The sequence below is a fragment of the Carassius gibelio genome, chromosome A4 (assembly GCF_023724105.1).
Source record: "Carassius gibelio isolate Cgi1373 ecotype wild population from Czech Republic chromosome A4, carGib1.2-hapl.c, whole genome shotgun sequence".
Taxonomy (NCBI): Eukaryota; Metazoa; Chordata; class Actinopteri; order Cypriniformes; family Cyprinidae; genus Carassius; species Carassius gibelio.
In genome coordinates this window covers 10,197,402-10,222,864 of record NC_068374.1, presented here as the reverse complement: position 1 = coordinate 10,222,864, position 25,463 = coordinate 10,197,402, and the positions used below count along the sequence as shown (strand labels likewise).

At 36.1% G+C, this 25,463-nt stretch overlaps 2 protein-coding genes across 2 annotated transcripts; both read right to left on the bottom strand.

The window, feature by feature from the left end:
* Positions 1–1,692: 1,692 nt before the first annotated feature.
* On the bottom strand, positions 1,693–3,834 carry LOC127969623 (peroxynitrite isomerase THAP4-like). Its single transcript, XM_052571673.1, has 2 exons — positions 3,623–3,834; positions 1,693–3,135 (listed from the first exon to the last, which is right to left on the bottom strand). Exons 1-2 carry the CDS (start codon positions 3,819–3,821, stop codon positions 2,570–2,572), a joined length of 765 nt encoding a protein of 254 aa, XP_052427633.1. The 5' UTR covers positions 3,822–3,834; the 3' UTR covers positions 1,693–2,569.
* Positions 3,835–6,106: 2,272 nt separating this feature from the next.
* LOC127969302 (gastrula zinc finger protein XlCGF26.1-like) lies at positions 6,107–25,463 on the bottom strand. The gene is made up of 2 exons (XM_052571165.1): positions 25,082–25,463; positions 6,107–8,267 (listed from the first exon to the last, which is right to left on the bottom strand). The coding sequence occupies exons 1-2, from the start codon at positions 25,164–25,166 to the stop codon at positions 6,919–6,921; spliced, it is 1,434 nt and encodes a 477-aa protein (XP_052427125.1). The 5' UTR covers positions 25,167–25,463; the 3' UTR covers positions 6,107–6,918.

Here is a 25,463-nt window from a genome sequence, read left to right as displayed (position 1 = left end):
GGGCAGAAGCGCTCATGAGGCGTCTGCCTTTGCTAAGCAACAATGAAGTGCTCTCTCCATGAGACGCGGAAATTTCAGCAAAGGATAAATGGATTTGCAGCTCTAAAAATCGCTTGCAGTAGCTCTGCTACTAAATTTATTTCAAAATTGCAATCCATATACAGCTATGATCAGCTGTTCCTTCATCTTGGCTGAGCTTTCAACGTTGTTACGGTAAAGGATTAAGCTGATTGGTTAGTTCTTGTCACATGACCCGCGGTGCGCTTGCGGCATTCTGAAAAGTTGAAATGTTTTTACATTTTGCTATAATCTAAAACGTACCGAACCGAACCGTGACATCATCGTATCGAACCGAACCGTGAATTTTGTGAACCGTTACACCCCTAAATTTATGTACAATGTTAATTTCAAATATTCTTTTAGGCTGATCCACAACCAGTAGCACAGTGTGATTTCTTGAAACCTGGCAAAAAGATCAACCACCCATCTCCCCTCTGCCTTCCACCTCTAAATCCAGATGGGTCACCAAAAAAGCTTTTTAAAGCCCTGAAAGTAAGTTATATTTCATATATATCTAACAAATCAACCAGTTGGTCTAATGTAAAAGATTCAGTACGATATATATGGCAGTGTAGGTAAGATCTTTTCACCATTTCTTTTAGGAAGTTGTGCCAGACTGCGCTCTCTTTTCTGTCATGTGTGACAACAGTGAGACAGACACAGCCTCTAAGTCAGGTAGTCAGGATTTCACCAGCAGTCAGGGAGAGCAGGGTGCTCAGGGAGAGGAATTCAGTGTGTGTAGTAGCTTAGCTCAGCTCCACAGTGAACATGGTAGTGCTCTGAGCTGTCCTAAGTGCACAATATTTTATGATGCCTTCATTAAACTGAACCCAGATCAAGTGGTTGAACTAGAGAGAAACACAAGAAAACAGAGCATAGAACCACTCTGGCATGATGCACGCAAGCTGCGCATAACAGCAAGCACAGCCAGCAAAGTGCCTCAGCGTGAGACAACTGACCCCGGTGAAGTTTGAACACCTCTACTCAAAGTTCCAGAGAAGTGTGGCCACAAGGTATGGGAAAGAAAGTGAGGGACTTGCAAAGGAGCAGATTAGGGAGAGGGGCTGCATATTGATGGACAGAGGGTTGGTGGTATGTCCTGGAGACCCATGGCTGGCAGCAAGCCCTGATGGTATCACTGATAACAAGCTGATAGAAATAAAATGCCCCATAACACTCAGTGCTTGCACATCCCTTCTTGATGCACTCACTACAACAAACCAAGAAATCAGAGTGGAGGGTGGGCAGTACATTTTGAACCCAAAAGGCCCCAGCGGTTACTATAGGCAGGTACAGTTAAGGATGCACTGTCTTGGGCTGAAAACCTCCTGTCTTGCTATTTGGACCCCAATACAGCACCTGGTGCTTGATGTGCCTTATGATAAGGGATTTGTCAATAGATAAATGCAAAGGCTACGTAGCTTTTACTTTAAACACATGCTGCCAAAACTTGTGGATGAATTTGTAGAGGGAAGACTGCAGTTGAGTGACAGTTACATGAATATGGTTTCAAAAGCAGCTCAGTAGTGCTGATCTAAAATCAGTCTAGCAAGAAAAAGGGTGTTTTCTGAAAAAAAAAAAAGAAAATCTTTCACTTTTTACATTATATAAATAAATTAAAAACAGCAGAAATCTTATTCTATAGTACTTTATTCATCAGTCAATAAATCAGTTAATCAGTGTTTGTTAGTGTTCATTACTAAGTAGTATATAATTTCATTTTTTATTTACAATCCATGTGAAACACTGTGATACAAGTGCAACATTAGAAATATTATAATGCATGTTTTTGACATTTTAAAATATGTAATAAAAAAAGTGATCTCGTATCAAATGAAGTTGTGGTTCAGTCTTGCTTTATTTTGGTACAAGTGGTTTCCCCAAATTTGAAAGTGCTGCACAAACAATTATTATTCTATCTATTGTGCAAAGACTGTTATCATTTCTCCGTTTGACCATACTGACTGGCAGGGTGTTCCGCAGAATTCTGAATGACTTCAATTTTCCTATGGCCCTTTCCACATGGATTCTCACTCGTGACATTTTTCTAGAGTGTGTCACCTCTAATCCTCTCAATTGTTTTCTTCCTTTTGTAGATGCTGGTACATGAAAACGGACACATTTGTTTGCAAAATATTCAGGAAAATTGAAGCCTCTATCAGCCATTACATGGTCTCCTTGTTCAAGAAGGTTAATCAATCCAGAATTTTTAGTTATAACTTTGTCGCTAGCACGACCACCCCAGACTTTTGACAAAAATGTAATAGTCCCTGTTGGACTAATACCAACAAGGAACTTCACAGTATTATGTGATTTGTAGTGGGAGTATGTGATTGCTCATGCTTGCAAACTAGTTGGCCTCTCAGTGAACACTTCAGTACAGTCTATTATACATCTAACTTTATTGAAACCTGTAGTCTTGAAGAGGGTGGGAAGATTTCTTCTGATTTCTTTTCTGGATGGCCACCGGACAAGGCATTGTAATTCTTTAGCCATCACACCGAGCCATTCATGAAAGATGTTTGAGACAATTCCACAACTCATTTTTAAATCGAAAAACTAGGTCTTGATGAGTTAAGCCTAGACGAAGCTTCATCAGGACCACAAGAAACTGCTCGGGAAGGGTAAGTATTGTTGATGATGCATTCCATATTGCTGTCAGGTAAGTGAGGAGGGTGAAAAACACAGAAGTAGATGGTAGACCTGTGTAAAAATGAGTGTGCTTGTCATCATTTAAAATAAAATCAGACAGACTGACGAACATATGATTTTGTATTTGTTTTTCTTGAGATTCCAGTTTCTTCTCCAGTGAAGCCATTTTTCTTTTTAATTCAATGTTTTCATTCTGTAGCTGGTCAGTATCTGCCATTGACAGATCTGTACCCACAGCAGTGCATCCTTCTTCAGGGTCAGTCTGTGTGACCTCTAAGGAAGTTGAATCCATGGGCTCAACCACAGATGATCTCCTCTGACTCCTCTGGTATCGCTCCAACTTCCGTGAACCATCAGTGGTGTTTTTGTATGTGAATATTGATGGAACATAATCAGGATGGCATGGGTCCACTGATGGTGCACCTAAAATAAAACAAGTGACAGGAACAGTTAGTGTTGACAGTATTGCACCTTGCTGAGCATCATACATCCTTTGCATAATCCATCAATTTTCTGGTTACATGCACATTTTTGTGTACAGAAATTATTATATGATATTGCTTAAAAATGATTAAATGTATTAGTATCCTACTATTACAATGAAATGAGATATATCAAATTTATTTGTAGCACTTCTCACAATTCACATTGTTACAAAGCAGCTTTACAAATAAAATAGTATCAGTGATAGTGTAGTAAATTCGTCAATGAAAATGTTGTAAAAGCCTTAATTTAGTAATTCATTTAAAGCTTTATTAGAAAAGCATACGTATTATTGTATGTGTTATGTCCCCAGGGAGCAAGCCAAAGGCGGCTGGTAAATACTTGTGTTTTTTGTACAGCATTGATGGAAAACCATTGTGGCTCTTATGTTTGAAAAATATCTGTCTCTCTATCATGAGTTTGTTACCTGTAACGAAGTGCGTGTTACAGATCCTTGAATTCTTGCTTGGCAGCCAAGCCTCTCTTCGCACAGCGGTAATCCATTCTTGCCGTCTCGTCTTGTCTTTAGGAAACCGAAACATTTTTATTTTTGTCAAGGCGTTTGTTCCAGATGTCAGATTGCATCCCACAGCACAACAAGCTGAGCTCAACTTCGATCTACTCATCACCTTAACTTTAACTGCGTTTGTAGTCGGTGCCATATTACTAACCAAGCCACTGACCCATAAATAATGGCAATATAATAATATATAATTATAATATAATAGTAATAATATATTATAATTGTTATATATATAGTGAGTCTGATCGATAAACAAACACAGACCGGAAATTAACTTAGGTTCACATGCGTGACCATGGTAACGCGCATGCGTTCGATGAAACCGTCTATAGACACTGAAGTGCCTTGAATTTTTTTTACCACACTTTATTTTTTTATTTGATATGAAAATACATTAAAGAGTCCTGGAGCAATCTAGAAAAGTAATGGGTTGAAAATCACATGTCTCATGAGTTTAGATTTCAAATCTGAATAAGATAGCATGAAAAATTAGATATTTTTATGAGACTATGTCTAGACCCCCCACCCCCCAAATATAAAAATATTTACCGATAGTATTGAAGGCTTCTACAAACTATTTAGTCATTAAACATACCACTGCATAGTTTTTTTTTTCAATTATAAAACACTAGACAGAAACTTAGACATCATATAAGTGATTTATTTGAGCACTAAAAAATACAGTAAGAATAACTTGAGTAAGAATAATAATAATAAAAAAGATTTACCTTTATTTGCCAATTACAGAACATCCTGAGATTGCTAGAAATGCAGCATTTACAATGAATTACAATGAAAATAAGGGCTGATGTGCTGATGGCCACTTATACAGATGGTAATAACACAAATGTGCCATAAAGTAAATAATCCACTCTCTCTCTATTCATAGACGCGTTCACTTTGATAGCTGTGATCATACAGTAATAGCGAGCTGATTTGGGCTCAAATCAGAGCGCGTCACGAGCCGCCATGAGACAGCGCCAAAATTCAAATAAACTATCTTTCGCCTATCTTTCATTCATTATTTTTTTCTGGTGGATCATCTCATTCTGTTTGTGACACTGTACGCTGCAAAACCATGCCGTGTTTTTACTACCAAGATTCAGTTTCCGTCCGTGAGTTATTCCATAACGGACGCAAACAGTTCTGATGCTGAAGAACTGAAATGTAAACAAAGGAATTATGATGCATATTACAACGTTATTGCTTCATTGGACTAAACGTGCTCCATGAGATGTCGTTCAGTGGACCCCTACCTTTCTAACTAAACTGTTATTTACAGCTGTGGATGTTTTTCTGACTCGTTATTACGACGAATCTGGTATGTACAGCGTTTCCATTGTGCATGTTTTGATGTGTACTGCTTACACAAATGTAGCAAATACAGTCTTTATAAGCTTTCCATTCAAAAACAGCGATCTGTCATCGATGCTTGAGGCTTAGATCTTTATAATGATAAATAGTTTGTCAAGATTCAATTTTTCCCGTTTCATTTAATCTGTTCATAAACACTGACACCTGTGAGTTGAGGGGCATTGAGGACGCCCGCGTCGGGGTTCAGGTTAACAGTTTAATGTTATTTTTAGTGATCTCCGACCGGGGAAAATTCTAACAACATTAGTGATTAACTTACTGTATTTATGTTTAGCATTAGCCAGCACTTTTTAAGCGCGAGTGGAAATGTGAATGACAAGCTAACGAATGCTAACGTGGTGTATGGGCAAAGCATTTGCAATGTAAAGTTAAAAGCGAATGGTCAGATTAGTTTGATAGATAATATATGGTGGGAATTAGGTTTATATTTGATCACTTTAGACAACAGAGAGTGATAGTAAGATGGAGATTCAACAGAAAAGCAAAGCTACATGGAGCTACAACCACACATGGAGCACTTATACACACGATGACAACTGGATGACAAGGAAAACAGGAACTTGGAGAATACACCGGAGTGATCACTGGAAAGTGGGAGCACAGGTAAGCAGTCTATACTCAATAGAGTGGCCACATGCGCCGTTCATATGGGACACGTCCCGGCCAGGATTTTAATATTGCCTAAAATATCCAGGTTGTGTGACATTCATGAGCTATAGAGAGCAGAGCAGACAGCTCCTAATGCTTTCGATTTGGTCTCTCGATCCTACTTTGGTGTCTTTTTTTGATTGGTGTGCAGCAATGATTCAAGTCAATCGACCGAACAAACACGTTTGCACCGCTTTGATCGTTCCTTGTAGTTCTCAACTTCTCACGCGCAGCCCCACAATCAGTCAATTATGAACAATACCTGCATGTTATTGGTCAAATTGTTTGGATGTCTTTTAGGTCTTCTTTGTCACATCTTCTTCTTTATGATGCCTCAAAAGTTTTCTAAAATTGGGAGGGGGGCTATATAAAATAAAATTCCAGTACAAAATATTATCCAATTATTCAATAGCTGCTTGATAACCTTACTAGACATACTCTTTCACACCACACAGAGAATATGTCCAGATCAGGGATAGGCAATGTGGTCCTGGAGTGACGATGTCCTACAGAGTTTACCTCAAACCTTGAAAAAACCAACACCTGCCTGTAGCCCTTGTAACTTTGTAGACTTTAATTAGCTTGTTCAGGTGTGTTTGATTAGGGTTGGACCTAAAATCTGCAGGACAGTGGTACCCAGAACCATCATTGCCTATCCCTTGTCTAGAGTGTTGAAATTAATAATCAGTTATCACCTTCAAGATATTTAAAAGGGTTTCCATATCTGTAAGAATCTCTTCAGTTTACCAGCAATTTCACATCAGAATTTCTCCATATGTAGCACACTGCTAAACTCTGTTAGCCACATCTCAAATTTGTGTACAAACTTTTTCACATCTTCAAAATAGTATTTTCTTTGCTATTGTCATCCCATACTGGACTGACTGATTTTGACTGGGACTATAGGTTTCCAAACATGGAGACCAGCCGAATTCTCAAGTGTTTCTCGAGGTGTCCTCCAGTTGAGCAAAGTTCTCTTTCCACAGAGATGGCACAGTAAAGGCTTTTCTCAGACGTGAATTTTAACATGATTCTTAAGATGTTTCCTCTCTGTGAAACTCATTTCACACTGATGACATTTAAAACTGTTCTCTCTTGAATGAAACTTAATGTGATTATTAAGGCTTTCTTTATATCTGAAACTCTATCCACACTGACCACATGCGAACGGATTCTCTCTAGTTGTGAATCCTCATGTGATTCTTTAGGTATATGTTATGTGAGAAATTCTTTCCACAGAGTTTGCAGATAAAAGGTTTCTCTCCAGTGTGAATACTCATGTGGACATTAAGGTGATTTTTCTGTGTAAAACACTCTCCACAAATTTTGCAGGTGTAAGGTTTCTCTCCAGTGTGAATTCTCATGTGGCCATTAAGGGTATTTTTATGTGTAAAACACTTTCCACACAATTTGCAGGTGTAAGGTTTCTCTCCAGTGTGAATTCTCATGTGGACATTAAGGGTATTTTTCTGTTTAAATCTCTTCCCACACTGAGGGCATATGAATGGTTTCTCTCCAGTGTGAATTCTCTTGTGGGCATTAAGGTGACTTTTCAGAGTAAAACACTTTCCACACACTTTGCAAGTGTAAGGTTTCTGTCCAGTGTGAATTCTCATGTGGACATTAAGGGTATATTTCTGTGTAAATCTCTTTCCACACTGAGGGCATAAGAATGGTTTCTCTCCAGTGTGAATTCTCTTGTGAATCTTAAGCTCTCCAAATCGTGTGAAACTCTTCTCACACAGCTCACAGGTGTGAGGTTTCTCTCCAGTGTGAATTCTCTTGTGGACATTAAGGCTATTTTTCTGTTTAAATCTCTTTCCACACTGAGGGCATATGAATGGTTTCTCTTCACTGTGAATTCTCTTGTGGACATTAAGCTGATATTTCTGTGTAAAACACTTTCCACACACTTTACAGGTGTAAGGTTTCTTTCCAGTGTGAATATTCATGTGGACATTAAGGGTACGTTTATGTGCAAAACACTTTCCACACAATTTGCAGGTGTAAGGTCTCTCTCCAGTGTGAATTCTCTTGTGGACATTAAGGGTATTTTTATGTGTAAAACACTTTCCACACAGCTCACAGGTGTAAGGTTTCTCTCCAGTGTGAATTCTCATGTGGACATTAAGGGTATTTTTCTGTTTAAATCTCTTTCCACAATGAGGGCATATGAATGGTTTCTCTTCACTGTGAATTCTCTTGTGGACATTAAGGTGATTTTTCAGAGTAAAACACTTTCCACACACTTTGCAGGTGTAAGGTTTCTCTCCAGTGTGAATTCTCATGTGGACATTAAGGTTATTTTTATGTGTAAAACACTTTCCACACATTTTGCAGGTGTAAGGTTTCTCTCCAATGTGAATTATGTTGTAATTAAGGGTTTTAGTTTGTAATTTCTGAGTCTTTTCAGTCTGTGAACAACTAATTGATTTTTCTTCAGTTTTGAAATCATGATGTTTCTCATTTTTATCTTTCTCTTCCGTTTCATTCAGTCCTTGACTCTCCTCTTTCAGTGCCATCAGGTCTGAGGTAAAAAGAGACAAATACTAGTTTAATTACACAAAACAACAGACATCTAAACATTTAGACTAATGCTGTCAATCATTAAAAAAAATATTAATTGCATATTTTCAGAAAATAAATTATTGTATATATTGTCAACTTCACATTGAATCTCCAAATTAATGTATAGACAACGTAAGTCATGTCAAGTCTGCTTTATTGTCAATTCTTCCACATGTACAGTACATACATACAGAGAATTTAATTGCATTACTCTAAGACGCTCGGTGCAGACAGGTAACACTAACGGTAGAACATTAAATACAGATAAAATATCAATTAAAGCAGCAAGAAGCGATGAAAGGGCCCTCGCACCCGGGCTCAGCACCACCCGTTGCCATGGGAGAACAGCGAACATTGGGCCATATGCTTATAAAATGGTAAATATTTGAGCCACATTTCCTGCTGCCAACAGTAAATGTACATGTGTTCAGGCCAAGACTCTTTCCAAACATGCAAAGTTTTGGTCAGATTAGACATTGCATGTTTAAGTTAGTGTAAAAGAAGTAAATTCCTGTTGCCGAGAGGTGGCGCTAAGACTAAATAAATATTGGCCTAAAGATCAGTTGAGACCAGGGCCCGTATTCATAAAGAATCTTAATGCAAAAAGTAGCTCCTAGTGACAAAATTCTAAGAAAATTCTTAGAAATGTGGGCGTTTACTCTTAAAATTAAAGAAAAAATCCTAGTAAAGAGAAAAGTAATTCAGAAGGGATCTTAAGGTCAAACTTGTTAGGAGCACAGAAGAGGACTTTTAAGATGCTTAAGAGTTTCTTTAGCAGAGGAGAAAATGGCAGAAAGAAGAAGAGGCAGAAGAAATGTGTTGCAGACAATGGATGACAGTGAGTTAATAAGACGCTATAGATGAGATCGTGCAGGGATCATGTTTGTGACTGATCTTATTAGAGACGTGCTAACATCTCTGACACAGCGCAGAAATGTCATAGCGCCAGAAATTAAAGTAATCACTACATTACAATATTTGTCAACTGGGAAAATGCAACAATTCAATAGTGATGATTTGGGTCTGTCACAACCTTCTGCAAGCAGAGTGATCACACAAACAATTACAGCACTTTCAGAACATCTTATTGTGTCGCAGTTCATTTAGTTTCCACTGGACATTCCCTCCTTGCAGGCTAAAAAAACTGCATTTATGAATATAGAAGACTAGTGTTGTCAGGATACCAAAATTATTGTTTCGATACCGATACCTAGTCAAGAATTGCGATTTCGATACTTTTTCGATACTTTTCCTGAAAAGGGAAAATACACTCTCAAATATCATTGCTGTGCTTTATTTTAAAACCGGGACAAAATTCTAATCATATAACTCACTAATAAATGAACTTATGAACAGCAGATATATTAAACATTTGAACAAAATATAAAAATATAAATAAATAAATAAAGCAATGACATTCAAGGTAAAGAAATAATACATTTAGCAGCATTAACGCAGTTATCATAAGAAACATTAGAGTAATAAATTTATCTTGATTCTGAACTTTGAATAAAAATATGAACAGCGATTATATTAAACAATGTTTCTGAACTCAGAAGTTTAAATGTCAAAAGATAAATAATATCAATTTAAGCAATGGCATTCAAGTAAAAAAAAAAAAAAAGCTAATAAAATGTAGCAGCATTATCTAGATATTGTAACTTATTCTGTCAGTTATGCAACCTTTTCTTTCAGAGGAGAAAACTCAGCCAGTGAGCTTTATTGAGCATCATCTTTATTGAGCGTCATCTTTTTGTACCAGTCGTGGACCGGCGGCCACAGTACCACTTGTGCTCGCAGATGCAGTCTAGTGATGCGGGTCCCGCTTTTATGAAATTATTTGGCCCGCCCCAGCCCACAAATAAAGTAACATTTCTTTACCCACCCGGACCCGCGTATCGGGGACATCACGGAAGATACGTTGCTACTAGACTTTCTTGTTCACTGAAGTTCCCATAGACAGTAAAAGTTCCTCCCTCCACAGCAGCGCATGCGCAGCTCGTGGACAGCTCTGTGAACTGCTTCATACTGTCAAAGAGTTACTCAAGATGTGACAGAGCATGTGATTTGTTGAATGTAGTGAACGAATCTGCCCTTCACTGAACGAGATCGAGGGACCTTCTCATTCGTGAACGAGCTGAATGATCTGATACATCTCGTTTATGAATGAAATGAGTGAGCCAAGCATGTAAATCTCGATCAGCAATCAGCAGATACAAAGCAAGTTATAGGTGCTGTGCAGATACGCTTTTTTCGTTTTCATATTTAGCATACAGAACATAACTCCATGTTTAAGCCCCGATTAATGTGAATATTATATATGAACTGTCTGACCAAACAATTAAAATGTTAATTATGCAAAAAAATCTTGTGCTTTGTTCATCTGAACAACTTATCTAAACTATTTAATGTGATTATGCACACATTTTAGTAAAGTCAAATCAGTTTTGTAAAGCCATTAATGCAGACATCTCGCTGTAGTGCTTTTTTGCTGCTTGCGTGAAAAGAAAACACAGACGTCCATAGGGAGGCACTGGAAGCGTGCATTTCACCAACATGAAATACGTCTCTTTCAAATCTGGAACTCAGTCATTCTTTGAAGTATCAATACTAATAAATTTAGGTATCGTGACGTATGACGATACTTTTGAAGCATCGGTGCACCGTGCAACACTATAGCAAATTTATAGGTGCGCACAAGCAGAGGGAATGAACCGTTAATAGTTTGTGCTATACGCTCCCATGTCTGCTTCGTGTCCCTTGCTGTGACACCTGGTCCGAATTTTCCTTTAAGAATGGCCTTGTGTTCATCCACTAACTGGGCTAACAGTAAACACTGTTCCTCTGTCCAGTTTGGTTTTCTCGCCCTTCTTGGTTTTGATTCCATGTTTGATACATTAAAACCAACATTCAAACCGCCACTTAAATAGGACAGCAATCACTGTAATTGGAAAGAGTCGAGCAATTTTTATCATTCTGCGCCAATCAAATATCTTATAGGAAATTAAAAGCATGGTAAATAAAAAAAGGATATACACACATATAATGTGTGTGTGTGTGTGTGTGTGAGAGAGAGAGAACGGTCAAATAGGATAAATTACGCATGTAAATTCAAAGTGAGAATTAGAATAGACCCTATACTTAAAATCAATCTTTTTCATTGGTTGGACAACCAACCAATCACAGTCTTCAAAAGATTGTATCATACATAGCAACGGGGTCAACCCCGCGTTCTCACTAAGATGAAAGTTTTTGTCTTTTCCTTACTCAGAGTTGCTCTCAGATCGATCCCTAATCGCTCTTAAGCTAAGACTCCAACGTAAAAGGTTTTAAACTAAATTAAGAGTTTTCTGAGAGGATTCTTAGAATCTTTATGAGTACAGGCCCAGGAATCTTATCAAACGTGAAGTTTAGGGCAGATCAGAAATTTTATGTTATACATGTTATAAGTTTATGTTATAATTTTAAGTTATATAGGAGGAGTTACACCGCACTCACGATCACCAAGGTGCCAGACAAACAAGACTGAAAATCTCAAATAATAAACTGTCTGCACACTTGAATACTTAAAGCATATTTAATCACCAAGCATTCAGTCAAACGACCTGAGGATTAGGTTATTTAAAATAACAACATTTCCTGTTGCCAGCAGGTGGCGCTATAATTTAATATTAGCCTTTAGATGTTTTCAGGCCAGGACTCTAATCAAACGTTTGAGGCAGATTGGACATTGTATGGACAAGTTATAGTAATGTTCTAGTTTCACTGCATTAATAGCATGTTTTAACACTTAGTTAAGTGTTGCTAGCTTTTAGCATACTTCTAAAATGTTGCCAGCCTATTACACACTTGTTGATGCTTTTTATTATGTTGCTAGAAGTCCATAAATGTAAACCATGTCACTTCCTGTTACCAGCAGGTGGCGCTATGACTATAACTGAATTTGGGCATGATGATGTGTTCAGGACAGGACTCTTGTCAAATATGTGAAGCTTAGGGCAGATTGGACATTGCTTGCCTTAGATACAGCAACTTTCTTTATCACTGCATTAGTAGCATGCTTTAGCACTTAGCTAAGTGTTGCTAGCATGTTTTATTATGTTTCTAGCATGTTGCCAACCTATTTAGCACTTGCTGACACTTTTTAATATGTTCCTAAACAGTGTTAACCATGTCACTTCTTGTTGCCAGTAGGTGGCGCTATAGCTATAACCGAATACGGGTTATGTTGATGTGTTCAGGACAGGACTCTTGTCAAACATGTGAAGCTTGGGGCAGATTAGACATTGCTTGCCTGAGTTACAGCAACTTGCTGTTTCACAACAAAACAACAAAATTTGTGAGGCCGCCAGAGAGACACCCCTTGATGAAAACTCAAAATCTTCACAATTTAACATCACAAAGGTCTTATGATGATCCTCACTTCACCAATTAATCAAATCACAGTCGCGATCTGAGACATTGTGATTTTGCTAATCGTTAAGCCTGCGATGTGGACATGATATTACTCTGTTCCAGAGCTGTCACCCTTGAGTGACGGTCTTACTAACCAATAGAGTGAGCGCACCTCCGTTCTCCCCAATCAGCTCTGCTCTAACCAACTGTGTAAACGCCCACCATAAAAAAAAGAGAGTGAGTGTTTGTGTGTGATTATGGCATCTGCAAGGTCGATAACTTAATGTAATATGAGATTACTTGGCTTCTAACAGATAGACACCAAACAAAAAGTAATGTTAATTTACAAGAGCTGTGTCACAACAATTATCAAGAGCTCCCTTATTGGTTCTGCTTTAAGTACTTAAAAATTAGGGCTGCAACAAACAATTATTTTGATAGTCAATTATTCTAACGATTGTAGCCGATCTGACTCGAACCAGACGATTAAAGAGTCGATCAGGGCTGTGCTTAAAGATTCATAATCCTGTTTGGTATGTGTGTGATTGAATCTGCTTGCTTGAAACAGTCATGACCATCAGTTATTTGTCAAATGTATCATATTCTTGTTAGGAATCATGTCCAAAATTAGACCCTGCAAGAGCGGGAAAATTTGGACCATGTGCTTGATAAGATAACATATGATTTATGATACCCCCGAGCCAAGACAATATCTGATTGGTCAAGACAACATTTAAGGTGTGGCCAACAGGCCAGTTTAAATACTTAGGACACCATAAAATCTTGCATTTAGTTTTTAGCTATGCGTTTAGCTTCTGCTATTAGTCATGCCTGCTTTTAGTTTGCTTTTAGCTTTTGCTTCTTAGCTCTAGCTTTTAGCCATGATGTTTGTCATCATTGTTCTTTGAGCGCGGTTCCAGCGTGCTTCGGCCTGCACGCCTGATGCTACTTAGCCACGATGAGAAGAAACACCACCTAGTCTCGTCAAACTTTACTTCTTTTCTTTTCCATTTGAGAGTTTTGTGTTCTGAGTTAAGTTTTGTAACCGAGTTCAACTTCAACCAGCCACACAACTCTGCATCTTCAGCCAACGCCCAACCACGGGCTTCCCAAGACGTCACTTCAGCGATTACTGAACTTCCAGCCAATCAGCGACATCGGAAACCCCCTTTCAACGACAACAAAGGGACACCTTTGCACAGGCAATGTACTTTCAGACATTTGTACTGGTGTATCTAATATAATTTTAACCTCATAGAGGAACTCAATGCGAGGGTTAATTAAGTGATTGATGGCTGTTCATGTCTATGCAATTTAACGTATTGCTGTAAACTTGGGATTCCACATTTCCATTCTCTTAAACTCATCTTTCCCTAACTTTCGATCTACCTGCAACTTGTGTGAATGTGTGAGTGTGTGTGTGCTTATGTGTTAGATTAGTTTATATTAGGGCCGGGACTCGATTAAAAAAATTAATCTAATTAATTAGAGGCTTTGTAATTAATTAATCGAAATTAATCGCATTTTAATCGCATATTAATATTTGACCTGAGAACAGTGAGAAGTAATTTTTTTCACATGGATTTATAGTATACCATTGAATAATGACTGAATACATAAGCTTAAGCAACAAAATATTGTTTATTTTTGTTCAACAAAGTCTAGCAGACCAATGCAATTTTTGCCATTAAGTGTAGCAATAGCATATTTGGAAAACATTTAGAAATAGTACATTTCAGAAACTCGTGAAATAGGTGCTGGAACCTTCTTTAAAGTGTTTTTTTAAGTAATACACAATACTGTCAATTACATTCAGAACATTGGAAACCCTGACTATTAGAAAACATCTCTCTGTTGCTTCAAAGGCCATAACATACTAAGTCCAACTCTCAATAACCTTGGCCAAAACAATAAAGAGTTCAACATAAAGTGCCAGTTGCACCAACAAAATAATACACAGTTCAACATAAAGTGTAAAGTCCACGCTAGCTGCTATTTGTTTTGAGTTGAGGTGATACTTGAGGCTCGATCTTTCTTTTACTGTCTATGGGCTCGATGTGCTGCAGTCATATGCGAACGCTAGTTGGTGCTCCAGTATAATCTGGAATTTTTTTTCTGTAATTAATTAATCTTAGTTAACGCGTTATTTTTTGTGTAATTAATTAATCTCAATTAATGCGTTAAAGTCCCGGCCCTAGTTTATATGTCTTAGATTTATCTTAGACAGTTAAAATACTGTTTTACATAAATAAATAAAAGATAGTCTAATCATTTCAGCTTTGGGAAATAATATTATGTAAATACAATTATTATATAATTAATTTATACAAATAGATATATTTGACAAAATGAGATGACAGAGAAACCATTTAATTACTATATGAAAATTAACGGAAGGACACATCATTCTGCATAACATCTCCTTTCGTAAGTGTGTAACAAGGATAAGAGACAAAATCAAGTTAAGTGATTAGATGTTTTCATAAATTCATTTTATTCACAATATACACTACCACTCAAACATGTTTGAACAGTAACATTGTCTTTAAAGAAGTATCTTCTGCTCATCAAGCCTGCATGTATTTGATCCAAAGTACAGCAAAAAACAGTAACTATTTATTTTAAAAAACTTTTTTATTTTAATATATTTTAAAATGTAATTTATTCCTGTGAAGGCTGAATTTTTAGCATCATTACTCCAGTCACATGATCTTTCAGAAATCATTTCATTCTAATATACTGATTTGCTGCTCCAAAAGACATAATTATTATCATTATTATTGAAACAGCTGAATATAATTTGTTCAGGTGTCTTTGATGTTCTATTCATCAAAGACACCTGAAAAAAATATATTCAGCTGTTTCAATTATAATAATAATGATAATAATCATAAGCAGCAAATCAGTTCAGAAGATCAGAATTTATCTGAAATATAAATCTCTTGTAGCATTATAAATGTCTGTCAATTTAAAGCATCCTTGCTAAATAGAAGTATTAATTTCTACAATAACCCCCGACCCCAATAAAAAAATAAAAATAAAAATTATATTGACAAGCCTTTTAATGGTATTGCATATAATGTTACAAAAGGTTTTTATTTCAGATAAATTCTGATCTGATTTATTACATTGCTGTTTGCTTTGATTTTGGATTAGATTGGTGTTCTTGTTGTTAGATTAGTTTTGGAGTATTTCACAACCCTAGTAATTTTGTTTTTAAATTAGAGTAATTTAGTTCATGGTGTCGCATACGCCAAAGATCACACATTTTTCTTTTTAGTTTAGAAGATAGTTACATTTACATTACATTAAAAAAACATACAAATGAAAATAGCAAATAGAAGCAATTCAGACCTATATAAAGGTAACAGTATTCAAGTGCTGTAACAAGCCTTAAAAAAGCTCATTGAAGACTACTTTTGCCGCACCATCCTGGATCAGTTGCAGAGTCTCAATAGTACATGCCGGAAGGCCTGCTAAGAAAGAAATACAATAGTCCAGTCTGGAGAGAACAAGAGCTGTGTGGCTCTGATAAGAAGGGTCTAATCTTCCTAATGTTGTATAAAGCAAATCTGCAGGACCCAGCCGTTGTAGTAATATGATCTGTGAAGCTTAGCTGATCATCAGTCACAACTCTAAGGTTCTTGTCTGTCCTAGAAGGAGCAATGGTGGACGATCCTAGCTGTATACAGGGTTCCCACTCTTTCATGAACACCAGATTCAAGGACTTTCAAGGACTTTTTAAAGCACCATTTTTTTTTTATCAATCACCTTTGAAATTCACAACCCCAGCACATCAAGAAAGTCCTTACTGTACTTACCATTTCACTTGAACTTAATATTTACATAAAGAAATGTCAGAGTAATAATGATGTTTTGAATGTGTAGGTTTTATAAAATTAAACCGTTTTAGACAGTCGTGTTTAAAGGACTTGAAATCCATTAAATTCAATACTTGTAATATTCAAATGCAGTTTCTGAAATATTGATAAAAAAAAATGCATTACACTGGTTTTTAAAGAGTTTTTAAATTAAGAAATAATTTGTCTCAGCTTTTTTTAAATAAAAAGTTGTTAAATGTTTTAATAACAGTAAAACCTGTTAACATTTGCACATTCATCAATAGAGACGTGCAGGGGCATAGCCATCTTTTCAGAAGTGAGGGGGACAGAAATCACACACACACACACACACACACACACATATACATTTATACACAAACACATATATATATATATATATATATATATATATATATATATATATATATATATATATATATATATATACACACACACACACATACATAACATTGCAATATAATATAAAACATTACAATGTAACATTTCTGTAATCAATATAGCCTACCAGTCTACAGTTTTTTAATAACATTTTTAATGTTTTGAAAGAAGTCTCTTCTGCTCAACAAGGCTGCATTTATTTGATCCAAAGTACAGCAAAAGCAATTGTGAAATATTGTTACTATTTAAAATAACTTTTTTCTATTTGAACTTATTGTAAATTGAATTTTGAGCATCATTACTCCAGTCTTCAATGTCTCATCCTTCAGAAATCAGTCTAATATGATGATTTGCTGATGATCAATATTTTAAAACAGATGAGTACATTTTTCAGTATTCTTTGATGAATAGAAGGATCCAAAATTCAGCATTTATGTTTTTAGCAGCAAATCAGAATGCCAGAATTATTTCTGAAGGATCATGTGACTGGAGTACTGATGCTAAAAATTCAACTTTAAAATCTCAAATTACATTTAGAAATATATTCAAATAGAAAAGTTATTTTAAACAGGCTAGTAAAATTTTTCTAAATTGTAGTTTTACTGTACTTTGGATCAAATAAATGCAGGCCTGGTGAACAGAAGAGATTATATACTGTAATAAATGCAATTAGTACTGCATTGTTCATATACTTTATTTATCACCTGCTGACTTGAAAAAACATATATTGTGGCAATTGTGTTCGTGTTTCCAAAAGTGTCTGTTTTTCTGTGAAAACAACTGTTTTCATACAGCAATAGCTGGATGCTTTTGTCCATATTAGGAGTTTCCTGGTATGACTTTCTGAGCAAGAGCACCCTCCGTCTTCGAGTGTGAATGAAACACACTTCATGAGAGTTTAGCGCTCCTTGATGTTCATCTCGCCTTCTGGGTCTGAATGAAATATCATGTCATGCGCAGACGGTCCTGTCTCTGAGTTTAAATCTATATTTATTCACACCAGCTCTTGAAAACCTCTATTCGAACACACTTGACCGAAAAAGTGCAGAGGACAAATTTCTGTGATATAAAGTGGGGGGACATGTCCCCTGCATAATCTATGCCTCTGGAGACGTGTTAAAATTATTTTGTAAATCCCTTTTTATTGTAAATCCCATTGAATTTGCACTTTCCCGGCATTGAGACTGATAGCCTGATTATCACTGCTTCTCCATAGGTTAATGCACTAGACTTTGGAACTGGGTTCCCGCTGGACGCAAATCTCGTGGTTAGAAACGAAAATTATATGCCATATACAGGAGCAGGACACACATTACAGGAACGCAGGAGGTAGGGTACAACGGGGCTAAAGACACACCTTAAGAAAAACTGCGCTATTCACTGCACCTAAAATATGTTATATTACAAAATAATACATACAAAATAATAAATACAAAAATATTTTTGTATTGACTATTATCGGAGCAACTGATTTAGTGTAAAAAATTATTAATTCAAGTTGTTTTGTTTAAAAATCCTATAAATGTATGTGGTGGCAAGAGGGGCCTTTTACCCCACACATGGGGGAAGAGGCACCCCAGCATGGGGTAAAAGGCCCACACAGCCCCATAGGTAATACTTAAAGGTTTAGTTCACCCAAAAATGAAAATTATGTCATTAATGACTCACCCTCATGTCATTCCAAACCCGTGACACCTCTGTTCATCTTCTGCACAGTTTAAGATATTTTAGATTTAGTCCGAGAGCTCTCAGTCCCTCCGTTGAAACTGTGTTTACTGTCCAGTGATGTCCGGTTCGTGAACTAATGATTAGATTGAACCAGTTCACCAAATCAAATTTAATCGTTTAAACCGGTTCACGTCTCCAATAAGTATTAATCCACAAATGACTTAAGCTGTTAACTTTTTTAATGTGGCTGACACTCCCTCTGAGTTCAAACAAACCAATATCTCCGAGTAATTCATGTACTCAAACAGTACACTGACTGAACTGCTGTGAAGAGAGAACTGAAGATGAACACCGAGCCGAGCCAGATAACGAACAATAGACTGACTCGTTGTCGAGTCAAGAACCGTTTCTGTCAGGCGCGTCCGATTCGTGAACCGAAGAGCTGATGATACTGCGCATGTGTGATTCAGCGTGAAGCAGACCGACACACAGCCCAGGTAAACCGAAGGCTTGAATCAAGGGCAATCATCGCAAATGACGTCATTACTTTGAGCGCAAAAGAACCGGTGAACCGTTTTCTTCAACCGGTTTATTGAATCGAACTGTCCGGAAGAACCAGTTCGCGGAAAAGAACCGAACTTCCAATCAATACTGGTGATCTGAAAACCGATGCAACCGGATTTTGACTAGAGAACGAATCAATCTTTCGTTCATTATCTGGCTAGGCTCGGTGTTCATCTTCAGTTCTCTCTTCACTCTCTTCATTACTCCGGGATATTGGTTTGCTTTAACTCAAAGGGAGTATCAGCCACATTAAAAAAGTTAACAGCTTAAGTAATTTGTGGATTAATGCGTATTGGAGACGCGAACTGTTTAAAACGATTCAGTTCGATTTGGTGAACTGTTTCAAGAAGATCCGGTTACATCGAATGATTCGTTCACAAACCGGATATCACAAACTGCTTTGTTTTGAACTCTCTCACAACAGACACGGAAGAGAATACAATGCTGAATAAAGTCATAGTTTGTGCTATTTTTGGACCAAAATGTATTTTCGATGCTTCAAAATATTCTAACGGACCCTCTGATGTCACATGGACTACTTTGATGATGTTTTTCTAACCTTTCTGGACATGGACAGTAGACCGTACACACAGCTTCAATAGAGGGACTGAGAGCTTTAGGACTAAATCTAAAATATCTTAAACTGTGTTCAGAAGATAAAAGGAGGTCTTACTGGTTTGGAACGACATGAGGGTGAGTTATTAATGACATAATGGGGTGGTGTTGGCACAGTGGATAAGACACATGCCTTTGGTGTGAGAGACCCGGGCTCCAGAGGCGTGTGACCTCTGACATATATACAGCAATTGTAAGTCGCTTTGGATAAAAGCGTCAGCTAAATGTAATGTCAATGTCCCAAATAATTTTTGGGAGAACTAACCCTAAAAATTCATTCATTTATTTATTTATTTAATGTTTAAGTTAATACTTGTTCAAAACAATCACTTTAGCAGAGTTTGTACTATTTTCTGCACATTTTAAAAATAAAAATATTTTTTTGTTCAGTCTATGCATTTAAGCGTTTTGTGGTATATTGCCAAAAAGAACTTAAATTGCACTTTCAGTTTTGATCGTACAGGTAAGAGCAATACATCAATGGAATCTGTAAAGGGTCTACTTTTATTTGTATACACACATAATAAGAAAACTTTGTGCATTTATAAAATAAAGAAAACAAACATAGTGTGCTGTCTGCAGCCTTGGTCTGCGTGATCTTCATTTAGAAATGCATCATTAAAATGAACTGAAACTCAACAAATACTCCACAAGGAGATATGAGAGATATTTCTAGAGAAATACTTTTAAACTAAGCAAGTCTTATTGACAACAAATATTAAGTAATAAAGTAATCCATATGAAACCAACACGATGTCCAGTCTTTCACGTCTCCCTTCACCAACTCTTACGCGACCACGCCCACATGCTATAGATATATAATCATCCATGTGAAGCGCGCGGCGCGTACACATTATTAATATCATGTTTTTAAATATAATGGTTTCATTCTAAACGTGGTGATTATCTCCAAGGACACCCAACATAATATGGTATTAAGCAACTGAATCTAACCATATCATGTCAGCAAATGGAAAAATCAGCAGTCTATTAATTATCACGTTAATCATGGAGCCTTTAGTCGCTACAGCGGGGGCGCATTTTACACCAAATACCATAAATTGACATATTCTTTCGTTATTTAAAAACAGTTGCTTTAATTATCATAAACAAAACTGAAAATCATAAAGAAGACCTATTGTCTCAAAATATATATGCATTGATTTTTTTTAGCTATTCTCATTTGCTACTTAAATTTACAACATTTAAAAAAACTAGGGCCGGGACTCGATTAAAAAAAATAATCTAATTAATTAGAGGCTTTGTAATTAATTAATCTAAATTAATCGCATTTTAATCGCATATAAATATTTGACCTGAGAACAGTGAGAAGTATTTTTTTTTCACATGGATTTATAGTGTACCATTGAATAATGACTGATTACATAAGCAACAAAATATTGTTTATTTTTGTTCAACCAAGTCTAGCAGACCAGTGCAATTTTTGCCATGAAGTGTAGCAATAGCATATTTAGAAATAGTACATTTCAGAAATTCAGGAAGCTTATTGGTGCTGGAACCTTCTGTAAAGAGTTTTTTTAAGTAAAACACAATACTGTCAATTACATTCAGAACATTGGAAACCCTGACTATTAGAAAACATCTCTCTGTTGCTTCAGAGGCCATAACATACTAAGTCCAACTCTCAATAACCTTGGCCAAAACAATAAAGAGTTCAATATAAACTGTTGCACCAACAAAATAATACATAGTTCAACATAAAGTGTAAAGTCCACGCTAGCTGCTATATGTTTTGCGTTGAGGTGATACTTGAGGCTCCATGTGCTGCGGTGATATGCGAACGCTAGTTGGTGCTCCAGTATAATCGGTCCGCACAGTTGCCAACTCTCGCGAGACAAATAAGCAAAGCAAATGGATCTTCAAAAACAAGCCCAATATTATTTGATTATTTATTTTCCGCATCATAATTTATTAACAATAAATGAGCCTGCAACATATTAAACTAAAACCACTGCTTTATTAGAAAAGGATAAACTGATTAGGAAAAAAAGGATAAATAAAAAAAAATCAGGGAACTGCAACAAAGCGGAGAGAATGCACTTTCCTCATCTCCGATCACCTGTGAGGCTGAATTGGATTGGAGAGAAGGAAAAGGACAAAAAGACAAGAAGGGAAAGACAAGAGCATTAAGGGGAGCTGTAACATATTTAGCTTAATAAAATAAAATTCTCCACTTCGTTGGAGGCATTGTTTGTAGAAACTGAAATACATGTTTTCTGTAGATCATAGAGCGCGCCGCCCGCACGTTGAAAGTGATTTTACTCCAATGAGGGGATAAGGGGGCGGATTCAGCGGAATGTTTTGACGAATGTTACGCCACAGCACTTATATATGATTGCACTGATTTGGCTATATCTGTAAGCAGACAGTGTTAATCAATGTATCAGTATCAATGTACACCATAGATGTAAAGAAAACGAAGTTGCTTGTCAGACTTTCCTAACAAGCAACCATATATTCTTTAATAAGCCCAAAAAAACGCAACCCGCAACCCGTGCTGTTTTAATGCGACTTACAAAAAAAAAAAAAAAAAAAGCACAAAGTCGCGTATTATAAGCGGACATGGCAACTATGTCGGTCCGCCGAAACTCATCTAGTGAGAAACGTTCCGCGGTGCAAAAATAAGTTATTAAAAATGCGGGAATTTTTTTCTGTAATTAATTAATCATAGTTAATGCGTTATTTTTTGTCTAATTAATTCATCTCAATTAACGCGTTAAAGTCCCGGCCCTAAAAAAAAAAAAAAAATATTAGATCAAGCAAGCACAGAATCAACTTTGTGGTGCTGCGCACGATCGCGTCAGAGATTAAACAGATAACCTCCCCTGTTTAGTTCTGTTTTTGACAGAAGCACATATTGGACAATTTTAAAAATAGCACAAACAAAACTGATTTCAAATTTAATTCAAGCACTTTCAAGGACCTATGTTAGTTTTAAAGTACTTTCCAGGCCTTAAATCCATATGTCTGAAATTCAAGCACTTTCAAATACTTTCAAGAAGGGTGGGAACCCTGTGTATAGAGAAGTTGTGATGAAGTGCTGGGTTGGCAAAGACCACAACTCATTCTGTCTTCACAAGGTTGAGTTTAACCCTCTGGAGTCGATTAACACAGATACGCGTTATGAGGCATTTTCTCCTGATAACCACGAAAAGAACTTAAATTACACTTTCAGTTTTGATCGTACAGATAAGATCAATAGATCAATTAAATCTGTAAAGGGTCAAACATTTTTTTGAATACAGACATAATAACAACAGAACTTTGTGCATTTATAAAATAAAGATAACAAACAAGGTGTGCTGTCTGCAGCCTTTGTCTGCGCTGATCTTCATTTAGACACGTGTCATTAAAATGAACTGTAACTGTAACGTGAATACTCAACGAAGAGACGTGACAGAGATATCTATAGAAAGCTTGACATGTCTGCTTTTAAACTAAACAAGTGCCACCGAAAACAAATATTCTGTGTTAAAGTAATCCATTTTCACGTCTGCCTTCATTATCTTCTAATGTGACCACGCCCCGCATTTTTGATAGTTTCTCAAATCTGTTCCCTATTAGGGATGCACCGATCATGATTTTTCATGGCCGATTCCGATACCGATTTTTTACAAGCAAAATGGCCAATTCCGATACCGATTTCCGATTTTTTTTTAATCTTTTAAGCAACAAACAAGAAAGAAGGAAAGTGTGCATAAACAAGATATTTGGTATTTAATAGGCCAACCTTGCTTTTGGCTATTGAAAACAATAACTGTAATCATCTGAAATTAACAGCAGTAACTGCACAGTATAGTAGCCTACATTGAATACAAACACAGATGGTACAGACATCAACATTTAGCTTTTGTTTTTGAATTGGGTTGAAACTACAAAGAACTGGCCTTAAATTAAAAGATTAAGTGTAACCATGTGACATTAAAGGCAATAACTGCATAGTTCTACAATCCAAACAACACACATTCAATAACATGTTTCTTAATCAGCATTCAGTATTTTAGTTTTTAAATTTGCTTTTAAACAAAAAAAAAGGTCTTTACCAGTGAGACTAAATAAAAGTATGCTACATAAATACATTTTCCAAAATGTTAAAATCAAATAATGTTTGTGCGAATAAAACAAAGATGCAAAGTGTTTCATTCATCCAATTAAAAAAAAAAAATTGGGGTAATGATTCACATCTATATTTTTTTACTTGAGCCAATGAAAAATAAATAACTTATTGTCTCAAGTAAAAAAAAAATAGATGTGTATCTTTACCCTAAAATGTTTTAATTGGATGAATGAAACACTTTTTGTCAGTCTGCTACAGCAGGTGATTTTTAAATCAAACAAAGGTAAAGGTAAAAGATATAACACCTGAGGCACCACTACAGTGACATTTATGACCGATGCATGGCAAAAAAAAAAAAAAAAAACATCTCCCTGAACACGGGTTTTATTTTATTTCTTTATTATAATATTTTGCCATATGTCTAGATTTTCTTTGACATCTTTACTTAGTGATTATTTTGACTCGAGTCTGTTCTAGAGACATGTTACAACTTTTTGATAAAGCTCTCATTGGTTTTCTTTTGGAAATATGTTTCAAATTTATACTGATTGCATTAATGACTGTAAAGCATGTCTGTGTGTGTCAAAATAGTGATTAAAATTGAAATCGCAAAATTGATAAATAAAATCATGATAGGTTTTTTTTTTTTCATATCGCACAGCCCTATATGCAAGTAAACTGTTATAGATGCAATTTTATGAAATTCTAGATCCTTAGAAAAGCTTGCATTTCTACAATATTAGTCTCTAATAATTTTGATTGCAGTTGTATCTTTAAGCTGGCAGTTATCAAACATCTCATCAAAAATCATGTTAGAGGACCACAAGACTTAGACCCAGCAGAACTGGTTTCTTACAGACATTTAGGTCTAAAACATTAGAAACACAGTGTCCTCTCAACTAAGTTCAGTTTTGTAATAGCAGTTTTGTATTACATTCAAAAGATCAAGTCACAAGCCAAAAAACAACAACAAATCTCCACTTATCTTGATCTTGATGGAGCGATTCACCATCACATAATTTTTCACAATTAGGAAACTAACTGTTGCTTTCACAGAAATAGTTTTTTTTTTTTGTTAATAATATAATAGCCTTCTATTAAGACTACTTTTATTAATAACTGGAAATATCAACACTAGAGTTTAATGTGTTCTGTAGAGCTGGACATTTTAATAATGATCAACTGAGTTCAGCTTTGAGAATAAAAACTAACCTGTTTGTTCCTCAGTCTCTTCATGTTTGACTCTGAATGTGTCTTCAATCTTCACGTCTTCTCTTTCCTCTTTAATAAACTCCATCTTTATAAAAGTTTCACATGGACCTCAGTTTATCTGTGATTAAGATGAGAATAATTAACACAAATAATCAGCTCTAGTTCAGTAGTCAGCACACTGCTAAGGGAGTCAGAGTTAATGGACTTTAAATGTATGACATTAAAAACAACATTAGCAATCAAATTAATAAAAGGACAGAATTTGGTTTACATGTGTATTAAGATGTATATTTAGTATTGAATGATGTGTAGATTATATGTAATAGATTTCACTTTCAGGAAAACATTTTCAGTTGGTTAGTAAAAGTTATCATTAAACAGG

Excerpts from the sequence above, each read along its gene's own strand:
- LOC127969623 (XM_052571673.1), bottom strand. The coding sequence starts at position 3,821 with ATGAGTAGATCGAAGTTGAGCTCAGCTTGTTGTGCTGTGGGATGCAAT. Across the intron at positions 3,136-3,622 it reads TAACACGCACTTCGTTACAG|GTGCACCATCAGTGGACCCA; the intron begins GTAACAAACTCA and ends GTTTTATTTTAG.
- LOC127969302 (XM_052571165.1), bottom strand. The coding sequence starts at position 25,166 with ATGGAGTTTATTAAAGAGGAAAGAGAAGACGTGAAGATTGAAGACACA. Across the intron at positions 8,268-25,081 it reads AGAGACTGAGGAACAAACAG|ACCTGATGGCACTGAAAGAG; the intron begins GTTAGTTTTTAT and ends TTTTTACCTCAG.